Source organism: Pterocles gutturalis, unplaced genomic scaffold (assembly GCF_000699245.1).
Source record: "Pterocles gutturalis isolate BGI_N339 unplaced genomic scaffold, ASM69924v1 scaffold31510, whole genome shotgun sequence".
Lineage (NCBI taxonomy): Eukaryota > Metazoa > Chordata > Aves > Pterocliformes > Pteroclidae > Pterocles > Pterocles gutturalis.
The window spans coordinates 12,769-23,849 of record NW_010146839.1 but is presented as its reverse complement, the minus strand read 5'-3'; the positions used below and the strand labels follow the sequence as shown (position 1 = coordinate 23,849).

The 11,081-nt window shown below is 37.8% G+C and overlaps 1 protein-coding gene across 1 annotated transcript in view; it reads right to left on the bottom strand.

Moving 5' to 3' along the window:
• Positions 1 to 880: 880 nt before the first annotated feature.
• The window catches only part of SHPRH (SNF2 histone linker PHD RING helicase, E3 ubiquitin protein ligase), a gene marked incomplete at its 3' end in the record, with an annotated part of 21,271 nt that continues 11,070 nt past the window's right edge, over positions 881 to 11,081 (bottom strand). Inside the window, exons 8-13 of the mRNA XM_010085883.1 lie at positions 10,620 to 11,081; positions 7,136 to 7,387; positions 6,253 to 6,331; positions 4,139 to 4,302; positions 3,792 to 4,048; positions 881 to 1,002 (exon numbers count right to left, since the gene is read on the bottom strand). The exon at positions 10,620 to 11,081 is cut by the window's right edge and continues 252 nt beyond it. Coding sequence (XP_010084185.1) covers positions 881 to 1,002; positions 3,792 to 4,048; positions 4,139 to 4,302; positions 6,253 to 6,331; positions 7,136 to 7,387; positions 10,620 to 11,081 — 1,336 coding nt within the window. The remainder of the gene's footprint in view (positions 1,003 to 3,791; positions 4,049 to 4,138; positions 4,303 to 6,252; positions 6,332 to 7,135; positions 7,388 to 10,619) is intronic.

Below are 11,081 nucleotides of genomic sequence, written 5' to 3'. Positions count from 1 at the left end.
CTCAGTCCTGCTTTTGTTTCTCACCAGATACAATTTTCATCAATCTGCTTTTGAAAAAGGGCCAGACTTAATTTTTGCTATGAGTATATTTTAGAAGTATTTAATGTGTACAAAAAACCCTTTTAAGCAGTTAATTCTATCTGAAAAATTTGACATCCATCTTGCAATCACAACAAAGTATTTCAAACCTACTAACTACAGACGAGAGAATCTGAACATAGTCTTTCTGTAAGGCAAGTAAGAGAACAGGTAGTTTGCTTGGTCTCTTCTTTGAAGGAAGACTTTAACATGAGCTGGAAAAATTCAAGCTGCTTGTCAACTTTAGAAGGCTTGTTACTTGACAAAGAGGCATTTTGTTCACATTAATGACTAAGTTAATAAGTTATTTTAATTTATTGTCATTTTGTTTAGTGGGACATTCAAGGTTAATATAGTCATTTTTGTTTCCCATTCAAAGCTTTTTTTCCTCCCAAATCAGACAAAATCTACATTGACAGTGCTGTACAGCAGGCAGCAGCAACCGATTCCACAGTCAGCATAGCAGTACTGATAAAATAAAAGCAGGTTAAATACAATTATACAAGTATGACTTATTTTATCCTCCCAGTACACCTAGATGGTACAATGAAGGAAGAATATAAAACAAAAAAGACAGAAATACTCTGAGACATCTCAAAGATGCACCAAACTACACTTAGTCGTTCCTCCTTCATCTATGATGATTGTTGGTTTTTGTTACAAGCACTGTTACAAGCCTCTCCAGTTTCCCAGGATTCCACTATGGCTTTTTCCCTCAATTCAGCTTTTACATGGTGTCATCTAAAGCATAATTAGCTTACCTAAAAGGAAAAAAGAATCCAGTACAGCCATCCAGTCTTACCTTTAATAATATGGATACCAGCTAAGCCATTAAGAGCACACACCAACTGTCGGTGAGCTTCCTCACACTCCGTTCGGCATTTCTTCTGCAGAGATATTAGCAGTTCCTCCATGGTCATGGTGCTGAAATGGAGACCAAATGATTCAAATTTGAAACAAAACCACAATACTAGAGAAGTAAAACTGTCATGCTGTGCAGCATGAAAGATTGTTAGATGCATCCAACATACTGTACAAATGTTTGAGATTTATTTATTAAACAAACTAGTTGTGAGTTTTTCTTCCAGCTAGAGCTTTACCCTAACTCCAAGGACCTCAAGAGGTCAACATCTCCTAAAAACAGAAAGAAATAAGAAACAAGAGGAAAATTAGAACTAGGTAAAAATAATCCTTCATGGGGCAAAATATTTTGCTCCTTCTGTTACAGTGGTGAACTGGAAGCAAGCAAAAACAGACCTTATTTTTCTAGAAGCTGTTCAAATCAAAACAGGTATGACAGACTACATTTCTCCCCTCCACTACTAACCTAAACATGCAAAACAGATGAGGTGCCAAGGTAAAGAGGAAAATGTGTGAAATGAGAATAGTGAAGATTAGGAAGTATAATTTTACACTTCCTTTTCTAATATTTGTAATTCATGTAAGTAATTTAGTGAGAAGAGAATTAACTTAATACAAAAATACAGGAAATGGAGAGATAAGAGGGAGAAGCAAGAACAGAAATGAGACAGAAGAAAGAAGCATGAAGGATAGCTTGGAGTAAGGCCAAGGGACAAAGAACCCAGGCAGGAAGAAGACTAATGCGAAGAGACAGGAGACTAAACTGCAACAGTCTACAACAGCTGACCTGAGACTGCTTCTCTGACCAATTACTGCTGTGAGACCAGACACTACCTGCCTCATTGAAACTCTGCTCCTCAGCCTCATTCACCTTCAGGAGAAGCATTTACTATTTGGTGTTTATGCTGTGGAGTAAGAGGTAACGTAGCTCCCGTGCAGTCTAGGCTCAAGGTATGCTGGAAGGATATACTTGGCTAGACCTTTATTTTACCCTCCTTTCAACACTGTTCCATTTGCAGAAACTGTTCCTTGAGTTTACACAATAGTGTTACACTAGAACAGGCTTTAAATCAACATAGTCACTATTTATAATTAGCTGAATACTGCAGAAGTATTGCAAATACACACAACACCTGCTGCTCATACTCTGATACTTCTACCATTACTACTTACCTTTCATTTTCCAAACCATCATCAGTTTCAAGAAAAAAATATAAAAGCAAAAGGCTGTACGTATAAAGTACGCAATCTGATACATAGCCTGAGGCTATGATAAAAAGACAGGTTTTTTTACTCAGTTTAACTAGGGGAGCATTGAAAACTCCATTGTGAGGGTTTATTTTTTGCTGAGTAGATGTTCTCATTTACTGCCTTCACTATGTAGGTGGGAAAAAAGTCATCTAGCATAGAACACACTCCAAACTCAGCTTTCTTGTTTCAGGCCAGTTTCTCTTATCCATATGCTCGAGCACCAACTTTCTTGTTTCACTAAATTTCTCTTAGTCAAAGTTCCTAGCACTGAATTTCCTCATTATTATCCTACATATAACCAAAGCCAGGAGCCAAGTCTTCTCTCTCTTCTGGGAACACCCATTGCTGCAGTCAAGCTTGGTTCACAAAAAAGATACACAAAGAGTGCTGGGAGACGACTTTTCTTTGTACATAGGATTTTAAGAAAGATTTAATTTTCATTGCTAGTTTTTCCATCACAGTTACTGTGCAGCTGTCTCTCCACCAAAATCAACACAGTACTCCACTATTCCACCAAAACCACAGTATGAAGTTGTCCCCAGCGTATTCAGCTCAGTTTACATGTTTCATTTGTACTCCACTGGCTCATTTTAATGCAAATATGGGCTGGCAGGAATACTGATCTCTCCCATGTTTGAGTTCTTGTTTCAACACTATCAGACTGTTAGACAGAAAGCGCTGCAGCACAGTGCCCGCTGTTGGTCCCTGCTGAAGTAGGTGCAAAGTCAGTTACAGCTGCTTAGGCACCCTAGGTGCCCTGTAAGAGACAGGGGAAGGAGTAGGAGACAAAACTTCAAAGAAGGATAGAAAGAGACTGAACAGAATGGATGAACAAGACAAGGAAAAGGTAGAAATAACACTGGCAGTAAGTTCTTCCCAACTTGTAGCTTAAAAAAGAAACAACATAGACAGTGCTCTGAGAGCCTGGAATGGAAACGGCCTGTTCTTTTACAGCCACCCTCTAACTGACTGAAAAAGTAGCAGGTAAATTTCGAAAGAGTGCTAGCAACATGTTTTTGGTCTAACAAAGGCTGAGATCAAACTGGTATTTGCAGGGCACTTGTGAGGAAGATGATCTTGAAAGCGTGCAAAAAAAAAAAAAGCATATGAACAGCTTTCAAGTTGGTGTCTACATTTACAAATTCTGCAACCGCACAGTAACAACGTTCTCTTTAAATTAAAGAATTATCCCATTCTGTTTATCCGTTTTGTTTGCTGTTCTCATTTACAAACACAGGCTTTGTAAGAGACAAAAGAAAAGTAGTGGTCTCACAAAACTTAAAAAAGAATCTGGTTTGTTTCACACTCATTCTGTCACCTGCAACACCCTAGTATCCACCAGTATCCTAAGGTTACAATGTTACTGCACACACAACTGTCTCTCAGTACCATGTTCTTTAACACAAGAATTACACTAAATACCCTATTGCATCCTATTCAGCTTCTGAGGTCAAGTACCTTGGTGTGGTACAGTTGCGAAATTAACTAAAGAAGCTTAAAATTAGGCTTGTTTGAGAACTGTACAAGGTCTCGCACTATTAGGGATAGTTAGGGCTTTGCTTTGGATAAAGCAAGACATTTAGGATGTGACAGAAATTCACCTTTTCTGTAATGGCAAGAACTCTCCTCGAACAGCTTGTGGATGACAGCAGGCCTGCCTCAGCCGCAGCAAAGGGCACAGAATAGAAGCCACAGTCCTTCTATCTAGGCTACTAAGCTTAAGAGTCCAGTCCGAAATCTTCCTGAGTTTTGCCAACACATCCTGGCAACAGACCTCATGCTGGCGATGGTAGAAATGTCTCTCCACAGGAGAAAAGTTAAGCCAGTGTATGTTTTCTGTCTGAGGGGGGATTTGAATCTGCAATTAAAAAAACAAAATAGGTAATTTGCAGATAAAGCTATTAATAATGTTGTTCAGAAACTTTAAAACCCAAACCCTCTTATCTACTTGGTCAATCACGTCCTTCTTTGCTGATCTCCACATTATCTTGGCAATTAGACTGTAGAGAGGTCGGGGATTTTTCCTACAGTAAGGTCGATACAACAGTTGGTTCCACCAATGTTTTACCCAGTAAGGATCAATTCCAAGAAAAAGGACTAATCCATACAGATCTGCCAAGAAAACACAGTATTTTAGTGCAATGTTTGTGTTTCAATTTCACAATAAGCTTCCAAAAAAATTAACTTTCATAGCAAGGTTACCAGGCATAAAGCAACTACATTTTGGCCATTACATTTTCCACTTGTTTTCCAGTCATTCCCTCACCAAAACAGCTAATTTGAGGCAGAGGATGGGGTGGAGGAAGGTGGGGGTTCTCTCCTTTAGCTAGTTGTTGATTTTCATAGCGATTGCTGGAATATAACTATTTGTGAGACGCTTTCCTAATTTAAAGCTTTGGAGAACAGAGCAATGAATTAAAAACTATTCGGAGCAGGGGTGAGAGGCAGAAATTACACGATTGCATATGGTTAACTGAGTTTGCCAGGTTTTTCTAAAACAATATTACTCAGTATCATTACTTCACAGCCTGCTGTGCACCAACTGTCTGTTACACACCATCCTAAAAGGGGCTGCAATTCACCAGACTTTCACTTTTCCACTAAGGCAGAAGAAATTAACAAAACATACTTTCCTTGTTTTCTTACTAATTCAGGGAAGATAGCTTGCTAATTCTGCCCAATTCAGAAACCCCATCAATTTGGGGATGAAATTTAAGGACACACTGACTTTCAGCTTCTATCTAAATCTTACTGGAAAAATACAGAAGCCCATGTTGAAATGCTACATATGTGGACAACACAGAAATAGAAATATACGATGGTATCTTATAGATAGTTCTTAAAGATCTGGGGCTACATTCTTTATTCTGTTAGCTTTACGGTAATTTTGGTATTCAGCTGAGAGCCATAAGACATTAACCAACTATATCATAGAGCAGAGGAAGAGAAATCCTGGGAATTATTTTTATGCAGGAAGCAATTGTTTACCCAGAAGTCCTTTCCCACTTTTATTAGAGCAGCAGCGGCAGCACAAATTCAAATTAGTCAGAAGTTTTTGTCCCCTGTGTGACCGGGGCTGCCTTAGTATAGCCTGAGCACCTGGCCAACATGCATTATGGACAGTATGACACTTCCTATATGTATTAAATCAACACTATCACACATAAGGACTTGAACAAGTTAATCATGACAGTCAAATCCATCACTTCTATAGTGTTTGCTTTATTAACTATGTATTCTCACAAATAGTATGTGTATGCATAAATTTAATCCACAATTCCATAATGAATTAACCTACAATATTGACTTTTATAATAGTTTGGTATCTGAACAACAGTTCGCAAATGCACACGAATGCTTACACTGATGTATCCACTTTCACACTCATTGCCTCGATGTGTAGCACATATTCCAAAATCAATCAAAAAACACAGGGAGATGAAGTTAGTCAGTTCCCTGTCTCTATCTCTGAAGCCTCTCTACAGAAACCAAGTACCTCTCATAAAAGACAAGATAAATGACACCTGCTAACATACACCTCCCTACCCCACACATCTCAATTCATTAAGTCCTTACATAAGGACTTAATAGAGTTTCATTAAGCTTTAGTACAATTTTTAGAATTTATATTCATGGCAGTTGATGCCTACAGCAGTTCACACAGGGCTATGCAGAAAGCAAATACAGCTTTGCCTGCTGTATTTGACAGTTAGAAGGATTCTGTAACCAGAGTAGACTATCTTTAGCTGCAATAGAGAGGGCTTAATAATTACCCACTCTCATAAGTTAAAACTGAAGAACAGACTTGAGTCCACTGTTTGATATATAGCTTCTCTAGTCCCCAAGTATTTGTCTATCTCAGGGAGATAAAAAGATTTCAGATTTGCAATTTTTGTATTGATACATTTATCGATGGCTTTATTACATGCTTAAAGTTTATGGCTTACCAAGTCAGAGTACCTAATGAATTCAGAGCAAAACTGGCAGACATGTCAACTGCTTCACTGCCTAGACTATGAGCACAAGGAAACCCACAGATGACACTGCTACATAAAATCTCACCTTCTAATTCTCGCTGCACAGGAGTGCCACTGACACACCAGCGATTGATTCCACTTAAACGGAGTGCCATTTCAGCAGCCTAGCAAAAGAAGATAGAACCAATGGTAGGAAAGGAAAAACAAAGATAGCATGGAACAGTCTCAAAATGCATGGACCTTATTTTTAAGAAGTCTGAACATCTTTTCAGTATTTAAGATTAGCAGACCTATAAGTAACATTGGTACAATATATTATAAAAATGTGTATAAAGTTATTGAGCTTTTTTGAAGGTAATTGAAAGCGGATAAAAGCATATCCACTCTCAAGTAATCAAGTGCAATTAAGGGTTCACAAAAGGCACATACTTAGCAAAAGAAACTCTACTGTTTTTTAATAAAAAATTAAGCCTACAAGCTGTTATGTAAGTAGCATTTTTGCCTTCCTGTCTTGGGCAAAAAGATTGGATGAAGACTAATTAAAATAATCTCCCTCTACAGACTGCAGCCCTAGAGTCTGCAGACACACTCCTGACTATTTTAGCTTCTAGACCCAAAGGACATACCTATGCCTCTGAACTATGTCACTAAACAGGCCAGCGCCCTGTTTGAAACTGTCGAACACCATACACAACATGATGACCTAGCTCTTTAAACTGTCAGTATAGATTATGTTAAATATTTTTTGAGCTGAATATGGTTTACAGTCTGCCAAAATTCCAACAAGAGAATCATTTAATAGGAAATACCTCCAACAGAAAATTCACTTCTAAAGAACAAGCTACAAGGACAAATTACCTGAGCACACCGAACATTAAGAGGGTGAGAGGGAAGTCTATTGTATTACTTACAATAAGCTTGTCAAAACCTTTTCAAGTTAAATAAATGCATGACTGGGAACGTCATACCTTTGCAGTTGTGCATTCAACCATTTGTGCTTCATCAAGGCAGATCCTCCACCACTCCACTGCTACTAAGGGGCTTGGGATGGCCATGTACCGCTTCTGGTTCCTGAAACGGCGCCCATCTTCGCTGTTACTGTGGGGTATATCTACATAGTTCAGTTCAGAGCGGAGGACATCATATGTGGTGATAACCACGTCCTGCTCTGCCAACATGTGTGGCTGCAAAAAGCCATGCTTCTTCACACCTTGATACACCTACATGGATTCAACAGCACAGCAGCAAAGAGTGAAGGTAAGAGACACTTGAACAAAAATGCACAAAATACCAGTACAGCTTAATACATGCACACTTTTAGAAGTGTTCCTCATATAATATGAAATCATTCATTAAAACTTTATTCATACAGCAGCACGGTGAGAAACCCATACACACAACAGAGATAATAAATGCAATACAGATGCTGATGCAATATATGTGTAAGCATTTATCTCTTTACAAGACGTTATTTTTTTCTCATTTGAAGAAAAGAAGACTTCATTTGCTACAACAGTTGCTTGTTAGGAGAGTTGCATGCAAGATTAAGTATTCTGTAATGTTGAACAGAGCAACATTCTGTAAGTCTGTGTTACACGTCCTGTCCTCTCTTCTCCTTTACCATAGATCTATTACCTTTCTCCTCACCACCCGAGAATTTCATGGATGACGAGGCAAAGACAGAAGTACGCAGTGAAATATTTAAAGAACAGAAATTGTACTCTGGGTAATGTTTTACCTACAAAAAGCGTTCCTACAAGGATTCATGAAATAGAAAGAATCCCTAATAAGAAACAATCCCTGTACACCAACAGAATATTATTATAAAACTTTTATATTGATATTTGTTCGAATATCAGAAGTATTCTTCTTAACTCTCTTGTCATTAAAAGCATAATCCTTTTGGAAACATAAAGCAGTTTAAATTAAAAAATGAAGCTAAACCAAACATTGTGCTATGCTTCCCCACAGTAATATTCTGTATCTAAAGAAAATACAGTACGTACTATGAGTCCCAATATACTTAAAAGAACAAAACATGTTAAAATTTCAAATAACGTGTGGTATAGAACAAAATCAAAAAATATTTTTAAAATAGGAGTGTTTTCTTATCTCCAGGATTTTTGGTTACTAAGAGTAATTATTACCAGAGCTATATATCAATTACCTTTTTTCCTTCTCATACAAACATGTTCTCTTGCTCCCAATTTACCTCAGGAACCTACTTCAAAATTAGAGGCATCCATTGCTTACTTTAACAATTTTATTATCAGCTACTTCTTGCCATTTATCTATTAATATTAATCACCATAATAAAATAGACAAGGCTTTCTTCTGACAGATTCAGGAATATCCTTATCTTTTTTTAGAAATAATCTATATTCTAGTCTCATCTTCAAATAGCTAGCATCTTTCTATTCCTCTCTCATTCTGCAAGTTCATGATTTATTATATAACCACTAACCAAGATGGTCCATTCTCATCTGTAACTACCTACAAACATTTTTACCATTCAAGAAAATCAGACTGTCTTTCCAGTCCCTCATAGTGTCACAAACTTCAATGTTCTCTTAATTCATGCAACTAATAGTTAAAATTATGAAAATTCAGCTGACTTTATAAAACCTTAGCTGATTTTCCACCCCTCTTTACACCTAGATGAGCAGCACACAGTTTCACTGTTAATTTCACTGTTACTGTACTTTTCCTTCAGTAATAATCTTCCTCTGCATTTGTGCGTATGGCAATGGTGTTTCTGTTAACTGAAGGAAATACTTGCATAAAATTTCTGTTCAGCCTGAGTGTGACAACAGAGCATGTGCAACTAGGTCAATGCACCTAAACTAAAGAGGAAGAAGGGGGGGAGGAGGGGAACAGCAACAACAAAACAAGCATGCTCACTGAAGCAACTGTTAAGAAAAAAAAACAACTATCTGCTGAAGTCTAATGATCTCTTCCAAATATTTATGAACAGATTTTACGGAGGTTTATAACTTGGCCAAGTTTTTGTTGTTTTCAAAGAAGCAGGAAAAGACAACCTGCCACAAAGCAAGACCTACCGATAAATTTTAATTTCTTGTTCTATTACATAAACCCATTAGAATTTCCCATGGGTTGTAAGCAGTTGGAAGAACAAAGAACACCCTTCACATGCAGTGCAAAACCTGTTAACATGGAAAACCGGTTCTTTAAAGCACTTGGACTATTTTCATTTTAACTTTACAAGAAAAAAAAAAAAACAACAAATTTTCATTTTGAAGCAACACTGAAAGGAAGTCTTTTAACTTTGGCAGTTAAAAGAAAATGAAAACAGTCTTAGAATGGAAAGTGTCACACAGCTTAAAGTACTAACAATAAGTATTTAAGCTATTTTACTGCTACCATGTAAATCTATTTCTGACAGGTTTCCCCAAAATCAGTATAAAACTTGGACTGGGTCCTACAACAGCTGTGCAAGTTTTACACATTTGCTAGCTTCTGCACTAAAGCTAATGAGACTGTTCACACAAATGGCTTACTGGAGGCCTGCAATTCATTTATACACTGGGCATCTCTGCAGGATAGCTGAAGGTATCAGATATCTCACACTACTACTACTGTTACTGCATTCCAAATACAAGGGTTCTCAAAGCACTTGATCATTACAAAGGTTCTTCCCCACTAGAAACCTGATGGGCAAAACTTGACTGCATCATTAATAAAAGACAATGCCTACCCTTGAATACTGTGATAATTGTATTAAAAAAATCCTTTACAGCCATAGTTACTATATGTATAATTAGGTTTAACAATTAACTATTACAAATCAAGTAAAAGGACAATACAAGTCTCCAGATGAGCAACATCCTAATAATTCTGGCAGATGTTACAGAGACAATGCCCAAGTCGTAATGGTGTTATTCTCAGTAAACACCAAGGCCCAAGGCTTCTTTTGTAAAGCCTGAGAACCCAAAATTCAAAAATACACTTTTTACCTATTGAAACATTGGTTTTATCTCATATGAAATGAGAAGCAACTGTCAAAGAGCTGCTTGGGTGCAAATGTACAGTCAGATTTGACACTGCCAAAACACCTGAAGTCAGGCCCAAGTTTTGTGGTCATCTTTCTGGGGAAAAAAAACCAAAACAAAACACAACACAGCGCTCCCCTCTCAGAAATCACCTGTTGTTGGAGCTGCTGAAAATTTGCTTTCTTTTGATAAAGATACCTAGTCCACTGTATCATCTCCCAGTGGCCAACTAATAAAGAAAAAATGAAGAACTACATGCAGACAGTCTTTCTACGACACAAATACACCGGGTGGTGCTAAAGCATAGGTCTAATAGCAAGAAATGCAGAGTTCTGACACAGAGGACAAAAACCTCTGAACTTTACAAGATACAACATGTCAGACAGGACGCCCTGTGCCTTGACAAAGTAAGTCTCCAGAATATGTAGCTATATAATCTTACCAGAACTCGAAGAGAGGATGATCGTACATGCCTGTTGATCTCATCTACCCACTGATGACAAATAGAACTTGGAGAAATTATGAGAGTTGCTCCGGTGGAAACTGGTTTCATTGCCACAAGACAATGGGGACAGTAGAAGGGCTTGATGTTCAGGTTTTCCTCTTTGTAGTTTACACATTCTGCATGCTGCCATAAGTTACATTTCAGACACTGCACACGAGCTTTATAGTCAGCCAATCCAAGCTCACCACAGATGCACTCAAAACGATATTCAGAGGTATTAAACGGAAATAAAGAACTGGTAGGTTGTACGTTACCACCAGCACATTCTCGGGAATGTGAGGACTGGTCCTTTGAGACTTCATGCTTGATGTCAGCTGTAGTTTTAGAAACATCAAAATCAAGATGACTGCTCACGTCACTGGAGATGAGGAGGCTGCCATGCAAATCAGGAGACTTTGG